Source organism: Anser anser, assembly GCF_964211835.1.
Source record: "Anser anser genome assembly, chromosome: 9".
Lineage (NCBI taxonomy): Eukaryota > Metazoa > Chordata > Aves > Anseriformes > Anatidae > Anser > Anser anser.
The window spans coordinates 20904485-20926148 of NC_139729.1; the positions used below are offsets into that span (position 1 = coordinate 20904485).

At 39.5% G+C, this 21664-nt stretch overlaps 2 protein-coding genes across 5 annotated transcripts in view; one reads left to right on the plus strand and one right to left on the minus strand.

The window, feature by feature from the left end:
* Positions 1 to 3640: 3640 nt before the first annotated feature.
* On the plus strand, positions 3641 to 7473 carry DNAJC19 (DnaJ heat shock protein family (Hsp40) member C19). The gene is made up of 6 exons (XM_083848462.1): positions 3641 to 3798; positions 4132 to 4183; positions 4429 to 4502; positions 4834 to 4910; positions 6036 to 6106; positions 6785 to 7473. The coding sequence occupies exons 1-6, from the start codon at positions 3796 to 3798 to the stop codon at positions 6853 to 6855; spliced, it is 348 nt and encodes a 115-aa protein (XP_083704588.1). The 5' UTR covers positions 3641 to 3795; the 3' UTR covers positions 6856 to 7473.
* A 2318-nt stretch (positions 7474 to 9791) lies between these two features.
* FXR1 (FMR1 autosomal homolog 1) overlaps positions 9792 to 21664 on the minus strand; it is a 29037-nt gene continuing 17164 nt past the window's right edge. Inside the window, exons 9-17 of one of the 4 annotated variants that reach the window (XM_083848434.1) lie at positions 19832 to 19910; positions 19338 to 19447; positions 18320 to 18406; positions 17374 to 17581; positions 15668 to 15835; positions 14493 to 14693; positions 13668 to 13748; positions 11170 to 11261; positions 9792 to 10810 (exon numbers count right to left, since the gene is read on the minus strand). In XM_083848434.1, the coding sequence (XP_083704560.1) occupies positions 10640 to 10810; positions 11170 to 11261; positions 13668 to 13748; positions 14493 to 14693; positions 15668 to 15835; positions 17374 to 17581; positions 18320 to 18406; positions 19338 to 19447; positions 19832 to 19910 (1197 nt within the window). In that variant the 3' untranslated portion in view covers positions 9792 to 10639. Of the gene's footprint in view, positions 10811 to 11169; positions 11262 to 13667; positions 13749 to 14492; positions 14694 to 15667; positions 15872 to 17373; positions 17582 to 18319; positions 18407 to 19337; positions 19448 to 19831; positions 19911 to 21664 lie in introns of all 4 variants that reach the window. The other 3 variants (XM_083848433.1, XM_083848435.1, XM_083848436.1) reach the window with 3 other exon arrangements.

Genomic DNA, 21664 nt, shown 5'->3' on the forward strand with positions numbered 1-21664 from the left:
TATTATACATATATTAAAATACAAATAAATAGTGTTCTAAAACCAAAGAGGATAAAACGTTTAAAAGCACCTAAGAAATTCTTCACCTCAGTGTTCCTGGGTGAGCCTCTGAGCATCTCGGTGCAGCCACAGCAGGGAGCACAGAATGGCTGCAGCCTCAAGCAGCAGAGAAGCACGAGGATCAGCTGTGCACAGGACAACTGCTGCAGCACATAACCTTGATTTTCACTTACAAAAACGTTTAGCAGCCTTATATAGATGTTGAACAGGTACATCACAAACTTCCTCAACGCACAACTATTTCACCTGCTGTCCAGTTTGTGGAAGATATGGTTAAGTATTGCCAGGTTTCTGCAGAAATGGTCCATTTTAATGGAGAAGTTTGCTTATGTTCTACATGTGGCTGCTTTGGATAGTGCAGTAAGATAATGCTAAGAAAAGGAAAATCATCTTCTATCAAAAGGTATTTTAACTGAGTTGAAAACCTTAAGACAGCACTAGGATGAAACCCTTAACAGAAGAAACAACAAAAGCTTCAGGGTTTCTCTGGAAAACATAAAGGGAGCAGTTTAGAAACACATTAAGCAAAATAAAAGGTTGTATACTCCAGCTGAGGGGATATTTCTTAAAAACTCAGTAGTTTTGCCTTCCTCCTGATTTCAAAAAACAGACATTCTTCAGAAGGGATAAAAACTGCAGTGTACTGATTTAATTTGTGCCCATTAGAGCTTATTCATTTTTCCCCGTGAATGATCCTCTGCACAACAGCACAAGGTTGACAGAGAGAAGACCTAGAGGAATACGGTGCTATAAAATGAACCCATAAAGCAAACAGAGCAGAATTCCTATTTCTAAATAAATGGAAACTCCAATGGCAAAAGAGAGCACTTCCAGCTCTGTTTGTGGAAAACAAGTATTTCTATGAGGTTTTCTGCATTTTCTGTTTTTGTTTGTTTGATCTTGATACTCCTTATAATGCCTGTTTCCTAATTCCTAGAAATCAGCAGTAATAACTATGATTTCAGCAGCATGCCCCAGTGTCTATATGGCCACCAGCATGTCCATAAAGCTCTAGCTGTATGCTATATAGCTGTAGTAGTTTGAAGGACCAAGGCTTAAAAAACACCAAGCTACCTGTTGTCTAACAAATCATCTTAATATTTATGTACAGAGCCTGCACAAAATCAAGTTGCAGCATTTGGCAAGACTTAAGACACCATTTGCCAACAGGGGCATCTAGACGAGTAGTTTCTGGAGAGTACAACCTATATATAAGTAAAAATTCATAAATCTTCCAGTTTCAGAAATAATGTATTACAGTTCTGATCCTTCAAGGACTTGTTATCATAGCTACTCATACACACAAGCACTTACTGATTTTGTGTTTAAATGTGAACTAACAGCATTTAAACATCCAGTCCCTTACTGTACTTCACTCTGGTTTCCTGAGCAGCCAAGGAGGAAAATGAAACAGATCTGGACTAGCCTCAGAGCAGCTATTTGCAGACTTCTGCACCGAAAACTTCTTAACTCTGATGCACATTTGGAAAGCTGAGTGGCAGCAGTTTGGTACCTTGGCCAGGACAGGCCTACAACAGCTGCCACCCGCGCCAAAGCAGTCTGGAGACAGGCAGTGCCAAGGAAGGTCAAGCAGCGGTTCTTCCTTTGGCTTGCCAGAGGGAGAGGTGTATTTAATATATCCCGTACCACCTAGAGGCACGTGGCTGCTACGAAAGTCCTTAGAAGAGACCACATTCAGAACGTGGCGGGAGGCATCCCCAGATATCATCTTCCTTAGCAAATGTGGCGTTTTTTATCGCTGGCTTTAAGTCTTCATCCCATACAACGTGCCCACGTGCCATCAGCTGGAACACCTCTAGCACGCGCTTCGGCTCTGACAGGGAACTCAGAACAGTGTGATGTTCTCAGATGAAGTTTGGATCCTCTCAGGGAGTAAAAATATAATAGAAAGACCCAGTAGGTATAAACCTGCAACACCCCATCTGTGACCAGTCTCCAGTCCTTCCCGACACGAGCTGGGGAAAGTGAGGAAAGAAAGACAACAGCAGTCCCATTTGGGACAGCTTTCTTTCAAAAGCCACAAGGATCTGGGCCCACAAAAGGTTCTGTCACAACGTGGAAACCAAACCTCATGTAATAAATTACAGGAAAGGATTCCCATTCTCTTATTTGTTTTAGATGATAGGAAAAATGAAATCACTGGTAATGCCTCAGAAAAGCCACTAGCTTGCACTGCTCTACGCCCTTTTTGGATAGAGAACGGACAAAAAGAAGAAACCATTTTAAAACCTAATTCTCTTCCCTTTATGAAGAAACTATAGTTGGCTACCAAGCCTGTAGTTTCCTACAGCTTTTTTTTTTTTTTTTCTTTTCATAAAACAAACACCCAGCTGTTTTTTCAGTTGCTAGCTCCCTGTCCCATATTTGAAAAGTTTTCACAGGCTGGCAGGGGCCTTGCGCTCTACAACAAGGGGACTTGATCACTTTATCAAAGTTTCCTTTTACTTCCATCTCACGAAAGTCTTAGAGATGCTTTGTGGAAGCACCTTATACAGCCAAAACCTTTTTTCTATCATTCTTAAAAGTGAGCAGATTATTTTAACATAGTGTTGCCTGGATAACAGGGAAGGAAGGAAATAGGAGACCACCCCCAAACAAACATCTCAGAAGACAGTGCGTCAGGCACTTGAAATTTTAGTGAAAAAAAAACAATTCACACTCAAACTGAAATTATAATGTATTCAAAGTGAGCTCAGCACTCATAAGAGCTAAAATAGGAGAAGAAAAAATATTTTCCACTGCAAGAACCAGCAAAATTACAAGCGTCTTAACCAGTGACCAGCTCTTAGACTACACTGCACATTCATTTTCCAGGTGCCCGTGAAGACACCAACACATCCACAAGACCTAAGGTAAGACGAAAGCTTTTAATTCCTGCAAACTAAACACGAATCAGACAGCTGTAATTAGAGCTGCGACCTGTTTGAAAAAGCAGCTCAGTGCTGAAGGCTGGCATGTTCCTGCAGGCCAAGTTATTGCATTTCCAAAACCATGACTTCTGACTGGAACTACAGACGGACACTCTGCTACGTGCAGCACTATGCTGTTAATACAGTGTCACCACTATATTATTAATAATATTCAAATACAAGTACCAGACGTGCAGTTCACCCTCACTTTGTAGTGATCTTAAACAATCAACTATGCGAGCTTGTCCGTCTGGAGCCAGGGCCTGCATTAATTTCCCCGGTTGCCCCCATGGCCAGTCCTTCCCGTGCCAGCCCGGCAGGGCAGGCGCCATTTGAGTGGAATTTTCACGAATTTGGCGTTAATGCTCGGGGAACGAGAAGGAGCGGGCCAGAGCTCAAGAGGGACGGACAGAAGACAAGGAAAATGCGACGGGGCACACGCCCTGTCACAGGGACGGGAGATAAACCACGGTTTTTTTTGTAAAAAACGAGTCTGGCACACGTTAGCTCGAGCACGTCATCGCTCGTTTATACAAAGCACAGCCGCCTGTCACAGCCCCGGGGCACGCACTGCACCCCTCCCGCCCGCAGAGCCGCCATCTCGGGCCGCCCTCGCCCCGCGGCCACCTCAGCGCCCGGCCCGGCCCCACCGGGGCGGTCACCGCCGCCGCCCCGCCCCGCTTTACGACAGCCGGTGGCGGCTGTGCGGCGGGGCCCGGGGCCGAGCGACGAGCCTCGGCCCTCCGCCAGCTCGGCTCGGCCGTCGGCAGTGCGAGGGGCTTGGGGCCGGGTGGCAGCCGCGGCCATGGTGAGTGCGGTGGGGGCCGGGCCCGGTCGGCCGCGCTGCGGGAGCCGCGGGGGCTCCGGCCCTTCCCGAGGCCCAGGAGGGCGGCACGGCCTGCAGGGAGCCCGCTGCCCTCGGCAGGGCCCTGGAGGCCGGGTACGAGGGGCTGCGGCGCTGAAAACCACCCCCCGGATCCCACTCGGCCCCGCAGCCCCGCCGCAGCCCTGCCCGACGCTAATGGGTTAATGGTGCCCGCTTCCAGAGACAGCCTTTTTGTGTGTGTGTGTGTGTGTGTGTGTGTGTGTGTGTTGTCTTGTTTCTCTTTCTTGGTAAACAAAGACTTTGTTTCCTGTGCAGGCCGGTACCATGGTGGCAGTTGGCCTGACCATAGCAGCAGCTGGATTTGCAGGTTTGTAGATGTGTCTAACGCCTGCTTCTGCACCGATGCATTTTAATACCTGATAGTGGACACTGCTGAGAGCCTATAATGAGAAACGTGGCAGTAGTTAAACAATAAATAAAAATTTCTCATTTTTTTATGTCTAAAAAAAATTCTTTATTCCATATTCTAATCCATAAATTACTAGTCAAACTGAATTGCCAGGTCTTTATGAAACCTCATACTTAGTCTTGTTCAACGCTAATTTCTTTCAGGTCGTTATGCACTCAAAGCTATGAAGCAAATGGAGCCCCAAGTAAAACAAGCACTTCAGAATCTACCGAAACCCGTAAGTTTTTATCAATGGCATCTTTTTATTAAAAAGTGTACTCAGTGAAGTAGCTGCAGACTGTTGTCTCTGTGTAGTATTGCATCTTCTAAAATTAAACATAATTTTGTCACTATTAACAGTCTGTGATTCTGATGGTAGTAGACTAATAGAGAAGTTGTTCTGGCAGGTTTAAGTATTAATTTAAGTTACAGTGCTCTGCTTCAACTGAGTTCCTTATTGCAAGTGCAAAAGAAGCTTCACAATCATGAAGCAATCATGAGTTGTTTTAACTGATGTAGTTAAACTTACATAATCATTGTATTCTAAATGAACACACTTTCCCTTCCAGGACTTCCGTGGTTATTATAGAGGTGGATTTGAACCCAAAATGACTAAACGAGAAGCAGCTTTAATACTCGGAGTGAGGTAAAAGAAAATTTATTATAAATGAAAGGTAAAAAGGAGGATACTCAGTACTCAAGACTGTCCTATGCCAGTTCCCCTGGAAATGTCACTGCCAAGCCAGGAAATACAGTGTCTTCTCAGGATTTTCTGTACTGACTTGGGGTTCTCTGCTGCATGGTAGTGTGCTCCAAGCTAACTCTAATTAGACTTGCATACATCTGTAAATCCCAAGCACATTCAAAAGCCGGTCCTAGTAAACATGCTATTTTCATGAAGACCTGGGGCTGATTCTGTGTGGGGAACAGGGTTGTGCTGCTCACTTGTGGTTGCTGTCACTTCCGTTGAATTTCAGATCCTGTGTGAAAGTGCTGCACACCTACTTCCTGCATGCAAATTCATCACTTATTCTAGAATATCTGAGAGAGGATTAGCTTTCCCTGCCAAAACTTAGAGTCTAAGACCAAATACGCAAGTTTATCTAGTAAGAGAGAGAGTAAGAACCATTTCTCTTTGAAGGCAACTTTCAACAGGGAAGTTTGTACACAAATAATTAAAAACAATCGATTAAGTTTTTATTTTTTCAGGAGCCCTCTATGAAATTTGACCCTATAAAAATGTTACAATCTAGTTTTGTTCCTTTTTGATTGAATATTCAGTTTGAATTCACACAGGCATTTGAGAGAGCCCTGTCTGGGACATACACTGTAGGATCTTGAGGTGGTTAGCTACTTCTGCAAGATAGTGTAATTCTACTAGATTTCAGTGGGAGCTAAATACCAAAAACACTTTTAAGTACTGCTGTGTCAGGATAAATCCTGTTAACTTGGTTGTTACCAAAATATTCTTGAAAATTTGCCTATTTTTATTTTTTCCCCTCATCTCCAGATTGTGTGGATGTTCCGAAGCATGTTAGACTGCTATACCATGTCCTTATAGCATGTCTTCTTGAGCATGCAATATATTGGAAAAACCCTAAAAAACCCTACCCAGGACTTAAACGTTATACATAATAATAGGAAAAGAAAAACGTACATGTAAATCAAAGAATTTTGGGGCAAGGCAAAGTGCTTGTTCTAAGACATCTTTTTAATCTGGAGGATTTTATGAGGTTCCCTCAAATTAGTTTTTCTTTGTCTTTTAAACTAGCCCTACAGCCAACAGAAGTAAAATTAGAGAAGCTCATAGACGCATCATGCTTCTGAATCATCCAGATAAAGGTAAGTAAAAATAATTCACATTGATCGACTAATACATATTTTTACCCATGAAGTGAACTGTGTGGGAAGTGGTATTTGAATATGTTGGCTACTAAAAGAAAAAAAAAAAAGTGAAAACAGATTTTAGAGTGCCTAAATTCGTACAGTTTTGGAACATATTCTGGTGTTTGAATGGTTTAAAGCAAGCAGACAGATTCAGCAGGTCAACTGATGCTTGCACTTTTCTGTTTATATCCGGTTAAAATAAGACTTGTTAAACTGAGACTTAAAATCACCTTAATTTTAGGTGAAAGACCAGAGTATTTCTGTGTACTTTATATTTACCATGTGAGTTTGAGTTGAGATGAATTCATTGGAAATTGGTCCTATATGGCAAGCGAAGAATTGAGCCTTCTGCTTCTGTTGAAGACTAAACTACAAAACACTGCTGCCGGTGGCATTCCGAAGGCTCAGAATCTAGTAACACTTAAAGTTAGTAATTCAAGGCACCTCTGCCTATTCTGAATTCTGTATTCTTCAATGAGTTAGAATTGTTTGTTAATGCTTGGCATTTAACTTTTTAATCCTCACTTAAAAGGTGAAGTGGCCTCCTTGAAAGTGACTTCATTACTTGTTGTATGCACCAAAACCCAAAATACTTGTTTCATCCAGTGTGACATGAGGTTATCTTTCTTCTAGGTGGTTCACCATATGTAGCAGCCAAAATCAATGAAGCTAAAGATTTACTGGAAGACCAAGCTAAAAAATGAATTGGAGATTGAAGTCATAGGGCTTGTTTGTTCAAGTGATTTTTGTTTTTTTTATAAACAGCTCAAGGCAAGTTTTAATGTCAGCCTTTGACTTGACAAAAATGAGGCTTGAAAAATGAATGTGGGGAGGTATTTCCCTCCCTGATCAATTCTTAGTCGCTTTTTGGGAAATGTCTGAGGGAGTGAGGCTTAAAGGTTTTCCAAAGCTGTTCATTAGTATGTGGTAGAAGCTGCCACTGATTTGGTTTGGCCAAAATTTCTTGCATGTTACTGGATGCTGACATGCCATTACCTAATTTTTGTTAATCTAGTTATGTTTAAAATCCATGCTGCTGTTCTTTTCATATGCCAAAGTTAGCGTGATGAAAACAGTCCAGGGAGAGGGTGGAAAAAAACAGGAGGAATTACTTGACAGGAAGATACAGGACAGATACGTGGATGTTTCTAATTGACGAAATAAAGTTGAAGAAACTGAATGTACCCAGTTGTCTTGCCTTGTGAAAAACAAGGTTGGTTCAGCTCTTAAGTGTTACTGATGGATCTGGAAGATCCTAGATTTTTTTAGTAGCTTCCAACTTTTAATGGATCTTATGGCAATAAATTGCAAATCTGTAATAAGTACTGTAGTTTTACACATTATTAACTATGAAGTTACGGTTCATGTGATAAGGTTTGCATTTGTAGTAATCAGGAAAAAGGAAGTCTTTACGTCACTGGTGGTCACTAGCAGGGTCCCCCCAGGGCTCAATACAAGGGCTGGTTCTGTTTAATGTTTTTATCACTGATCTGGATACAGGACTTAAATGCATCCTTGGCAATTTTGCTGATGCTACTAATCTGGGAGGTGGCTAGAGGGAGGAGAGGCCTTGCAGTGGATCTAGATATGTTGGCACATTGGTCCGCTATCAACAGCTCGACATTGACAAAAGACGAATGCTAGGTGCTGCATAGGACGGAGCAAAGCCAGACACAGGCACAGCCTGGGAGATGAGTGGCCGGAGAGCAGCTCAGCAGGAAGGGACCGGGGGGTGCTGGTGGCAGCAGGCTCAGCGAGAGCCAGCAGCTGCCCTGGCAGCCAGGAGGTCAAGTCGCACTTGGGGTGCGTTAAGCACAGCCGGCCTAAAGAGGCGATTCTCCTGCTGTGTTTAGCGTTGGTGCGGCCTCACCCCGAGTATTGTCCCTGAAAGCATCCAGAGGAGGGCAGCAAAGCTGGTAGAAGGGCTGCAGGGCATGTCTGTGAGGGGAGACTGAGGACACTTGGGTTGTCTCCTCTGGAGAAGAGGCTGGGGGACAACCTCACCGCTCTCTGCCACATCCCAAGGAGTGGAAGTGCAGAGGCAGGCGACAGTCTCTGCTCCCTGGTCACTGAGGACAGGGCATGCGGAAATGGCACAAAGCTGCACCGGGGTGGGGTGGGGGGGTCAGACAGGACATTAGGGAAAACATCCTTACCAAGAGGGTGGTCAAACACTGGAGTAGGCCTCCTAGAGAGGTGGTCAGTGCCCCAGGCTTGTCTGTGCTAGCATTTGGATTGGGATCTTAATAACATGCTCCAACTCTTGGGGTCAGGCAGTTGGACCAGATCGCTGTAGGTCCCTTCTGACCGAACTATTCTGGTCTACTTACATAAAACCAGGATACCTGAGCTGGATTTACCAGGCTGCATGAAGCCAAACATACTAGCAGCTGTCTTATGTATCTGAATTAGGGCCAAAGTGTTCTGTCACACTCCAGGAATCTTTCCAGCCTTTCTGCAACTACAGTAAAACTGCTGTACAACATATGTAATCATTAACACCATCTGCTCATAAATATACAGTGGAGTGTGGAACTTCCATTTTTCCAGAACCATGCCCCTATTTCAATGAGGGGTGTTAAGTAGTCTCACATCCTCTGCCTGAACTTTGGCTACTCTGTAGCTGTACTGCTGTAACTAGTTCTAGGCCACCTAGTAATACCAAAGCACCCTTATGGAAAGATTATACACTTCTACAACAGAGGCTCAAGATCAGTAATGGAAGAGAATGAAGAAGAAAACGTTTAGAACTTAAAATGAAAGGGATACTTTGCTTTACTACAGAACTTAAAGCAGGGTTAAAAAAAAGGAAAACACAACACACACACACAGCTGGAACACTGCCATGCAGCAGCTTCACAATTTGCATCTGTCAAGGCCTACAAAGAATGAAAGCTCCTTACGTTCTTTCCTGCCAAGTAACATTGACTGTTTTTAAACAGCTTTTTTTTTTTCCCCCCCCCTCTCATTTGTTTTCCACTCTTGTGGCTGTTATCATTGAGGAGTCTTCTGTTTACTTTAGAGTTCTAACACTTTGTTATCCAGGAGGGAACACTGTTGCCTAGTCTCAACATTGTCATACTAAAACTGCGCCTCCTTAAATGAAGTAAATACCTAAGCCTGGTTAGTACAACTCTGCTCTAGCTGTATGAAGTACAGGAACTGGAGGCACGTACTGCACAGTGTATTTTTTTTCCCTTTCTCACTTTTACCTGATTTGGCTAAAAGAATTTTCCTTTCTAATCAGTATAGCTTCAGCAGTGCATGTGCTCTCTCTGGCTTCTTACAACTCCATTGCTTCCCACATTTTTTTTTCCTACTTCTGTTTTCTACGTTATTGCTCTTGCTCATGCCCCCAAAAAGACTTGTTAGCATATCATGCTTCTAGCTTCTCAAAAACTACACCTGCATTAGTTCCTATATATGTTAGTCATGTTAAGCAATTCTTAAGGTAAGTCTTTTTAGATACATTAACTGATGTTTTACATCACCTTAATGCAAGGTTAGCATGTTAGAAAACTTTTTTTGTAAGAGTTAAAGGTTCAAGCTGCCTGGCAGGTAAGTTTCAACAGTTAGTGTTAACAGCTTGAAAACCTTAAGTCAATAGCAATTTAAATTTCTGATAGAAACAGTCCACAGATGGAAGATCAAAGTTTATTTTCTTTTACTACCAGCATACAAAAAAAACATATTGCACATCAAACAACCAAAACAAAAATAAAAATACTCTACTAAGGACTAACATATGTAGTTTATACAGAATAAACTTTCTGGAAATTGATCTTTTCAGTAGTTCAGGTTATGTCTTAATGGACATGACTAATTCAGCTTAGTGTTAACTAAAGCTATGTTTGATTTTTAAATACTGTACAGTTTAATAAATAAACCAAACAAAGCCTCAATGTAGAACAGTCACTGCCAATGTCACCCAGTATCCCTGCAGAGTATGAGAATTTAACAAATGTATTCCAGTGGTCTGCAGATTTTTCCTCTACATACAGCATTTAAAAAACATGTATTAAAACAGACCAGTTTCCAGACTAAACTAATGGAGAAATTACATTTCAGTGCAAAATATTTTAGACTGCATTTCTTTCTAGTATTCCTCAGGTGAAGAAGTGGTTGCATATTATTAAAAATGTAACAAAAGCAGCTAATGCTTTCATAAAGAGTATTATGTTAGGGATCCCCCTCACATCTCTGCCGTATTTTGAAAACAAAATAACATTTCCTATAGCCAGCAATTTTGTTTATTTAAATGTTACATATACTATCTCAAGGCACATCTGATGATATATTTATAACACAGTAGGTGTCAAAGTATGTTTAACATATGATTTCTTCAGGATCCCTCCCCTTTCTGTATTCCAAAATGGAGGAACTGAAAGTGCGGTGTCAAGACTGGCGATCCATATTCTATCTTTGGCAAGCTTATACAAGCACTATTTTAAATGTAATGTAGAAGAACTGTAAACTAGGAACTTCAGTTTATGAAACACCATTCAGCACTGCTTCTTCCTGATTATTTCCCTCCTCTTGAACAGTAACTTTCTTTTCATCAGGACTGTGCTGTAATTTAGAAGGCTCATCCCCAGCAGTTGTAGCAGGACCATTCACTGCCTTTTCGGAAGGGCAGTTTTCATCAATTGCATCTTTTGCCTTAAAGAATAAGAACAGGATTATTAAAAATTCAGTAAAAAAAACACAGAATACAATGTCTATTTCCCTCTGGCTCACAGCAACCTTGCAACGGGAATTTTTGCATTTTATTATGCAATGCTACTTTAGTAAATATAGTATTTTAGAGTACATAAGTCCTTTAATTTGAACCCTAAAACAGTTACTCAAGTCCCCACTGATATTCTACAAGCTAATGCTCAATTCTGTTTACTCAACCATTTTGACTTTTCATGATTTATTCTTGAACTCAGTACTCAAAGTGACCTAAATCAAGCATTCCTTTACTGTTTCACTGTAAGGGAAGAGAAAAAGGAAGTGTACATTTAAAATCGTCTTACCGCTTCTTTCTTGGTTTTGGCTAGTGTCTCCTTTGGAGGGTTTCTCTGTCTACTTTGAGATTCAGCTCGTGATATATAATCAGCTACTGTTACTGTACAAGGAAAAAAAATTAGTGACGCTCATATTAGAAATTTAACTTAGCATTAAGCTTCGTATCTTTTTTCTGCACAAGTTACGCTATAACTGGGAGATATCTCACAAAAGGCCTTCACTCTTACAGGTTATCAACTACATAGCAAGGATCAGTTCTTTTATGTTAATAAAGTTTTCAACAAAATCTGTGGTAGCTGGTGATTATCTGAAGACAGAATCTTAAAATTAGTAAAACAGTAATTTTGGCCTGATTGCTTAAAAAGAAGGGATTTCTATACCCATCTTCAAGAGATCAAAACTGCAGGCTCTTTAACTTTAGACAGTTTATTATTGGGATTTAACTATCTTCACTAGTGAAAAATTTCACACTAATAAAATTAAGGTAGGTTAAAATACAAAAAATATTAGGGGAGGTTCAGAATATGGCATCACTTACGATAAAAGATGCATTCAAATCCTTGTTACTTTCATGAAGCCACTGGCAAGAGAACTCACCCTCCTGGTACTCAAAAGGCAATCCACACTGTCAAATCTGGCTTGTGGGTGGGTGGATTAACTGTGATGTGCGTACAGGCACTCGAGTGGCTCTGTATGAGCGAGCCTGTACCCAACAGCAGGACAGCCATGCTTACACTGCTATGGCTACACTTACTGGATGCTGGCCAGCGGCTTTCTGACCTCTTTTCTTCTTACCACCTCAGCACATGTTCTTGTAGCTTGGTTTTGTCTTATCCCGCCCTCTCGTAACCACAACAATTGAGAGTCAACTCTATTTTTAGAATACACAGGACTACAAATTTAAATATGCATTTGTATCTTTGATGAACTAAAGCATATTAGAGTTGGCAAGCAGTATCTACTGAACAGTACAGTCAATTACATTTAGTATACCATGCATTCAGGTGAACTGTTTTCCTGGGTTTAGCAGTGACTGTGTAAGAAACAGATTATCAGCACAGGAAGTATAACACACAGGTTTTCTGTTACATTAACTGGACTTTTCACAACTGGGTCCCTGCATAATTGTTGAGACCAAGTGAGTTTCCACACAAGGGGACTTATTTCTCTAAAATGATGTTCTGTACCCAACTCCTCTAATATAAAGAGGAAGCATGTTTTTACACAGTGTAAAAGGCTCTTTAATAATAATCTTAATAATCATATACGTAGCAGGAACCCAAAAAGTATGGTGACATAACTAAATGACTGAAGTATGCTGTTAGTATTTAGGAGGAATAATTCCTTCTCTCAATTTCACTCACTATACACTTACTGAGTATTTATGAAGAGATTAAATTATTAGAGCATTTTCCAAATAGTATAACTACCAATGCTCTTAAGGTTGGTTTCAAAAATATTTCTTACAGAAATTGAAAATGGTATTTTGAACAAAAAGAAATCAACAGGGAAAAAAGTGAGAAAACTTTGGGGATTTGGTTTTGTTCGTGGAATGCTTTCATTTCAAGAAAAATACTAGAGGTTTTTGTAGAGATGACCAGCATCTCTTCCACCCCTTTATAAACTATCATTTTGTAACAAAACTACAGAATGCTGAAAAATAAGGTTACTTTTTTCTTAAAGTTTTAATTATTAGAAGAAAAAATGTTGTTGCTTTACAAGTAAAATATCATATGAGCACCACAGATATACAGAAAACAAATATGGGTGAAGTTTTGAGCCTGTCAGTCTAGAAGACCTTCTGTTACTACCTTATGGCACAGATGTACAAGCATTTTCTGAACAGGGCATTATACTGAGAATTAGCTAGTTCACCTTTAACATTTCAAGTGTTAGTACACACAAAAGAAGTGCAACAAGCCACAACAACAAAAAAAATTGGAAACATGCAACTTCATTTAAATTCCTCCTCCTTCCCACCCTCAATTTGTGGATGATTTACAATGTTCACAAAAGCTGAAGACTGATAGCAGAAGTCTGAATCAAGCTCTGGACTGGCAGATACCATGTAGGTTCCCTCACAGTGCCTTGCCAGGGCACCTACAACCTGCCATTCCAACTCTGCTTCTCAGCCAGTGCTGAAAAGGTTGTGTCACATTCAATGCAAGTGCGCAAATGCAAGTGAGTGCAGATCATGAACTTTTTATATACATCTTGATCCTGGACCACTGAAGTCAACAGAAGTTTGGCTATTGACTTCAATGAGAACCGGATCAGAAGCATAAATTGTATTTCCAAGCAAAAAGTTAGACATTATAAATTAGTTTCATTAGACAGATTAAGAACTTTATAAAAGTTCTCCTAGTGTAAGAAATGTTTTTCATCTTTATCTAGTAGTCTTATTAGTTATTAACCTTTATATATTATGCAGCTATATGTAAAACAGCAGACACAACATTCTCTCATGCTTTTGACCTGAGAATACCCACAGCTTCACTCGAATTACCTGGCTGTCTATCTTCTGCCTGACCCCTGAAGCGACGCCTGCGGCTACGATTGCGTCGCTGGGGTTTTTTGTCACTATCATCTGCAATTGCAAAGTTTACCATGAACTATTTCTGACGAAAAAAATAAATTCTTCAGCAGTTTCAGCATGGGGCATTTCAAATTACTTCTGTTAAAAAAGACAGGCTAAGACAGTCTGAAAGAACAACAAATTTATACTGAAAGCATACACAATGAAGTAAATGCCAGATTTTACTTTTTTGCTCCTGGCTCATGAAAACATTTAGGCATATGCTTAATGACCTCAGATTTCATTTATTAAATAACCGTATGTCAGATTTTAGCCACAACCATGAAGAAGAGTTTTTTCTACACTATTAAGTAACAGATTATATTCTTGTCCCAGTGAGTATCAAGAGAATTTACTGAGGGAAAGTACTTAAGCAGAGGCTGGCTAGAGATAAATTAACTGCTTAAGTAGCTTTCCTACCCTGACACTGAGGTTACCAAGGACAAAACAGAACACTGATCAGAGCACCGTGTCTCTATGAAAACAGCATTACTAACTGAAATCAAAGTTAGTCTTTGGTATCTCCATCAGATACGTTTTACAAAAGAGGCATATGAAAGTACTACTGGAGCTCAGTAAACAAGAACTTTCATGGCAGAGCCATGGAAGTAGAATTTTTCCTTTAATCAGACAACAACCTTTAACAGAACAATGACTCACCACTAATAAAAATGAACAAGTATTTCACTGCACTTACATTGATAGCACACTTCTTTCTTCCAAAATCGTTCTGGGACTATCTAACTGTTTACATACCTAAACCATTCTCATTAACAGAAGCTGTATCAGACTCTGTCATTCCATCCATTAGAACAGCATCTTCATCAGTCCGTCGCCTGCGCGACCTCCTGCGGCGGTTACTACTGTGGTGAGATTCACTAGCATCGGTATCCACAGTCTGGTCTGACTCTGTATTATCAAGTAAGCTGTAAGGGTTGCTGTCCGGATCTTTAAGCACTAAACGAACAGAAAGTTTGTATTTAAGATACTGTAGTTACACACATTTAATTTCCAGGCTGACTTAAATCTATGCTTCAAAACATTAGAACAATCTTATGAAAAGGTATAAATGCTATAGTTCTATGTGTAATGGTTCCTCTCTAACTAATCCAACAATATATATTCTGAGGCATCACAATGTGGCACTTAAATTACTGCATCACAAAGATTTCCAAGGTTAATATTAAAGAACTTTTTACTTTAAGCTGTTAAATGTGTAAAATGTACCTTTCGCTTCATTAGCAGGATGGCACTTCTGTCACTATTCAAGTGTTGTGAATTATCTTACACAGTCAAACTCTGATAAAATGTTAACTTCCTGTGATTTCTTCTCCTTCCGTATCTAAACACAAGCTTAACTCAAAAGGCAACCACGGGTAGCATGCCCAAGATTTCTAAACTTTAATGTCATTATTGTGTATAGTAGAGGAAGGAAATGGAGATCATCATGAACAGAAGATGATGAACAGAATTCCAACGACAGCTTATGACAACAAAACATCACAGAATGGTTTGGGTTGGAAGGGACATAAGGATCATCTCATTCTAACCCCCTGCCATGGGCAGGGACACCTTCCACTGTCTCGGGTTGCTCAAAGCTCCATCCAGCCTGGCCTTGAACACTTCCAGGGACGGGGCATCTGCAGCTTCTCCCAACAATCTGTTCCAGTGCCTCATTACCCTCATAGTAAAGATCTTTTTCCAAATATCTAAATCTACCCTCTTTTACTTTAAAACCATTACTCCTTGCCCTATCACTACACTCCTTGATGGAGTCCCTTTTCTGCTTTCTTGCGTATCACAAAACCCCACTGAAATACCAAAGTATTACAATTACAATGTAAAAGCAGAGTGTTTAAAAGTACTAAGAGGTCAGAGAGGGAATTGCAAGGAACAAAAACAGAGCTCAAAATACATTTGAGACACACTACCAGAGCTAATAGATGACTTGCCACCACGAGGTCCACCACGTCCACGACCTCCAGATACACTGCGTCCTCGTCCCCCAGGACGTCGTCTATTGTCACGCTGATGTCTGCTTTCTCTGTCATCTTCTCCTGCCAAGGACCAGTCACTAAGTTCATCTTTTCTCTCAGATTCTGTTTCAGAGGGATTAGAGAGCTCAGAGTTTGTACCTTGTACAAAAAGGAAAAGAAAATTGGAAATGAGTAAGAAATGTGGGATTGTATTCTGGTTTCAGATTCTTAGAGAAGTCTTCTCAAGCATCAGGCCTAGTTATACGTATTCTATAAATATATACAAAAAACACAAATTCAAAATAAAAATCTATAGATATATCTTTTTATATAAATTTATATTAAAACATTTATGTGCACAAATAGAATATGAACAGTGTAAGTTACCTAGGTTTCTATGATTCTTAATTTTATTTGCAATAACAAGAGAAATTAGATCCAAGATTACTCAAACTGTAATTTATGTATGTGGATAAAATCAACAATTAAATACTACTTTCTCTTTGTGTGTACGCTGCAGGCATTTGATGCAGTTTCTAGGCAACTTCTCTGAAATTCCCAAGGACAACTTTGCCACCTTACAGCTAATGGCTGTCGCTAAGCAACCTCTTCTGGCTGCGGTAATGTACTTGAAAAATTTAACTGTTTATATTAAATATTGCTCATAACTTCCCATTGTTTCTGAGCTAACCAAACCTGCACAGCTTTTTATTACTAAAAAAACTGAACACCTACCATTTATGCTAAGCATCCAGAACTTCTCCCTACCAACAATTCTGGAATAAAGGTATTTACACTCCTATATAAACAAACTGAACATTCATTACCGTTTCAGTTTAGTCAAACAATTCACCAGGAAAGAGTAAAAAACAAAGTAATAAATATTATCAGTATCATCAGAATTAACCTGATCAACATGCCATGATCAAAGGTATCATCAGTGCCAGGCCACGCAATTCAGAAGAACTGTGTGATTTTGTGACAGAAGTGAGCTACACGGAGATGATCAAGAGTAATTTACTGTATTCAATAATTTTCTGCCCTGTTTACTAGGGCGCCTATGTATCTTTATGAAATACATCTATATTTAAGTGCAGACTTTCCAACTGGGGGGATGCAGCTGAGTGAAAAGGGGATGTGCACACTTCTACAAGGAACTGCTACTCAGTTCCACAGAATACCTCACTACATCTAAAATCCAGTTAGTTTCTACCCAAATTCAAAAATGATTACGAAGAAGCTTTGTGCTACATCCATTTTAAGTTTTAATTTTCACAGGTATGCTCACAGAATGACCATGATCACAGACGAGCTTTTCTCCTCCTCAGTCAAGTCAGATAATGCTACTTTAAAAAAAAATTGTGTCTCCTCAGAGTATCTGTACCTCTTGCACACACCATCACTTTCAATTTTTTGTCAACTGCTATCATTGAAAGCCAAGATTTTACCAGAGTTCAGTTTGCTCATTTTTTCAGTTAAAAATTTAACTTCAGCAAGAATATAAACTAACTAGGTTTTCTGAGCTATGCGGAAAAAAAGGCAATTCTGAATTTTCAGGTCTACCTTCAACTCAACTACTCTGAACACATGGATTCAAAAGCATACTGAAGACTCATTCAATAGCTGCTCTACAGTTGTAAAAACCACCACAAAAAACTCACCGTAACCTGATGTGTAATTGGGGCCTCTGCGGCCTCTCCCTCTTCCACTGTATGATCTGGAACCTTGCACTGAGGAGAGGGTACTCTCGTCAGTCGTATAACCCTTCTCTTTTTCTGGAACTCTAGCAGAGGAAGGTCTGAAACCCATACCAATCTGACGCAATTGTTCATCAATCTGGAGCCGTTCCAGTCTTAGTTGCTCTACCTCCTACATAAAAAGGAAATAAATGTCAGATAAAGACATCTTACTTTTCCCCACAAAATACCATTGCCCATCCAGTCACAGGAAAAACTAACATTCCTTTAGGTGAGTTAATGCTACCTCAAAGTTGACTACAAGTAACCAAGTAACGGGATTGATCTATGAGTTTTGCAATCCTGGCATTTTGGAAGAAATCTAAAACCTTTCTTTTAAAACACCATGTTGAAAGACTGTTGAGAGGTAACCATCTTAAAAACAATGCTTCACTGCACTTTTTCTAGTCACCTTTAAAAAAACCCTGTCAGAGTAACAAGATCAAATTAATTCATTATTTCTGTGAAGTCACACCCCTAGTCCTACAAAGCCAACTAGTTTAGGCAGGCAATTGTTTTAAATACTACTAAGCATTAGAAATTCCATCCCACACCAACACAGCATTAACCTCAGAGCAACAAAACAATAACATGGAGAAAACAATTGCATATTACTTCTCAAATGCCACTTAGAAGTGTTGTTTAAAGTCCAGTTCTTTGAATACCAACAGTGCTAAGTACTCACGATAATGTATTTAAAGGCCTAAATAGCTCTTACGTGCAATGGAAGAGTTCATGACACCAAACCTTAGTTCACAGCCTACAAAGAAATCGTTCAGCAGTTGCAAAACACAATGAAGTTGTTACTCAAGTATTTTCTTACTTCAAGAAAAGCTACTTCTACAGCTTCTTTCTTCCAAAATGCACTTACCTTCAGATACGCAATGTGGTATTCTAAAAGAACTTGGACATTTCCAATGCTTTCCTTAGTACCCACAAATACAAATGGTACCATTCCCTACAGAAACAAAATGCCAAATCTTACATTCAGGAAGAAAATTATCAAAACTATACTTTATGTAAGCAATTAAAAATATTTTAATTATAAAAAAAATCAGAACAAAGACAACTGAATCTTGGGCTGCAAAGACACCAGAAATAGCTTAAAGATTGAAGCAAATACTTATTTGTTAAAAATTTCAGACTGTCTAGCTTTCCAACATCTATTTTAGCAGTTGAGGTAACCTAACATATACTGTCTACATTCCATTGTGTTGCCTATGCAACACAACTGCTGCGTGTGTTTCTGTCATTGTAGGTGTGCGTAAAGGCATCCAAAGATTCCTGAGAAGTGTGCAGTGGTTAATTAAACCAACTTTGCAAGATGAAGCACCTTTAGAAGATTTCATCTTATGTTCTCATATAGTTAAAATACGTAAAACAATTTTAGGCTGACAGCGTTAACAGTTATTCAGCTACAGTACGTGAAGGAGAAAGCTTAAAAATAAGTCTTGCTTCAGTAGCAAAAACCATTTCTTGAATTGTTTCATACAAGATTCACTGCAAGATGCCGGTCTGAAAAAAATTTTATAATCTATCTCTATAGCCATCAAAAAATTGTAAAACTGGATATATTACACAATCCACAAGCATGCCTCTATCCCATAAAACTACCCAAATCACAGTCACCACGTTTTTATAACTTGGACATCACCACTATTATAGGTTAGCCATGAAAAACCAAGGGCACATAGGCCAGCTGCCTAATGATGCAGAGATTAACAATATTCCCGTTCTAATGCTGTAAGGTAGTACTTTAAGTCATTTAAGTCAAGCCCCAGAAATTTTCACCTTCTGGATGTTTTCCCTTATTTTCTTTGTTAAAGCATTCAAAATGGCTCATTTGTTAAGGTTTCTATTTTAATAGGAAGAAAGAAGAAAGTACTTACATCTTCACGTGGCAGTTTATTTTCGTTATCTCCTTCAATTCTCACCCTGACGACTCCAGACTTGTCTACAATCTCCTGAATCACTTTCCCATTTTTTCCAATAACTTTTCCTTTGGAGGGCAAGAATGGTTAATTTTGCACCAGTGTGCAAAATATTTTGAACAGCTGTTTGATAATTTACATACAACATAATTGTAACAACCCAACTCTTTTACCTTCTACTTCTTCCCCCCAAAGTTTTCTCCTACTTCACACTCGTAAACAAAAACTGTGTTAGAAGAGAAGGCCAAAAATTCTAAAATTATATTCAAACTGTATGCATGCATAGAATGGCTAGTAGTTACCAAGATTATGCATATAGTTTGAAAAGACTAAATTACTTTCTAATTAAATGGAAAAATCAAATATTGTACTAGAAGCTAAATCTTCTATGCACGGTCAGGCTTAGTAGGCTCTCTTTCCCCAGGTTTTCATATTTTAGCAGTATTACATACCAACAAGATTTCTGGGAACCTGAATAAAATCCTCCACAAATTCCAAGTAACTTCTAGCCTTTTTTACTGCATCAGCAGTCTGAAAAACAAATTAAAAAACATTTATTTCTGAATGCAACATGATAAAGATAAAACCCTATAGCAACAGCCATAAACCTTCCAAATGGCAAGCATTTTCAAAAAGAGGAGACGAGAGGCAAAATTAATCTACTTAAGAAATAAACACTAAAGAAATAACTGAGTGGCCAATTACAAGAAAACATACTGCACTAAGGAATATGTCCTCATCAAACGTGAACCTGTAATTTATAAGTAATATTACAATCAAGACAATTCCCCTTTCTGAATGTAGTTCTGGCCACAGTTCAGTTATCAAGTTTTCTAAGATACAGGAGAACTCTCTTTAAGTCCTTCCTTATGGCTTCATTGCCAGGTGACAGAAATTAAATGACTGTTAATTGAATACTAAAAGTAATGAAAAAATAAATATACAGCTTAAAATTACCAACAACAGGAGTATAGAATGCATGAATGAGTGTTCGAGTGTCAGCAATGATAACTTTTCATCGTACTAATGCCTTTAAGCCCTTTCATCTCTCATATTTTCACACAAACACGAAGCAAAAGTATCACCAGCTCCCGGACCTTTAAATGAAATACTGGGGAACTCCTAGGACAAGAAATTCACAAACTTCTACTTCTGGCAGAAATCAAAATGCTGAGGAGGGAAACATGGGAGATAACAGATTTCAAGATGATGAAACAAGCAATAAAGCTTGGGAAAAAAAACAGGCAAACAGGAAGTGGTTGGTTGTAGAAAGCAGAGCTATACTGCGTACTCCAAGTAACAGATAAAACGATGCAAAGATCAACACACATTAGCAATTTTCACCTTCAATGAACTCTACAAGTAGGACATAATTAGAGAGTTCACAATGTCCTGCCTCAGAGGTACGTTTATCACTTCTTTCCCAAATAAAGATGAAGGAACAGTGACTGCTGTCACACAAGCAGCATCAGAATGAGAAAGCCAACAGCTGCCAGGGACTTAAGCGCTCCAGCATACCCATATGCATATCTGCACTCTGCCACAAGTACTCAGAAGTTTTGTGCGCATACAACCCATGTGACTCACACCCCAGCAGGAGATAGCATATAAAGCTGCCTTGGATAACGCATACTCAGCTCCCTGCAGCCAGTAATTCAGAAAAGGAAAATAATGACTATGCATACATGGGGGGAAAAAAAAGTAAGTTGAAAATATCAGTGTGCACATGGATTAAACACCTCAATAAAAATCCAGTTACTAGTAACTATCTTTCTAACTTTGAGTTCCAGTCTGTATGTCTATTCCTGCTTTGGTTACTCCATAGAATCAAGGTATGTCCAAGTTACTTGTAGAGTCTAATAGGAAGATTAAATGCAGGATGTTTCCCTAATCCCAGCATTATTCCTGCTATTTTTGCAGCAGCATAGTTCTAAACGAGTGTGAAACACCTGTAGAATTGGTAGCACAGGTTAAACCCCTCAAGTAATGTTCTAACAGGGCCGCAGTGACAGCAGCATTGCTGTGACACTGCTCTTCTGCCTCATGAATGGATTATAGCTTTGGTCCAAAGAACAGCCCTGTTTTAAGGCTCTCTCAAGATTTAAAACACCTCAGGTAAGAGGCACACAAATGAAATACAGCAGTATTTTGTCCATCATTAATTTGCCAAAAACAAAACCAGCATTAAATCGCTACGTTAAAAAAAAGGAAAAAAGGAAAAGCAGCAGATAAGACTAGAATGCATTTGGCTACATCAGAGAACAGATATCACACATCAGAAAAAC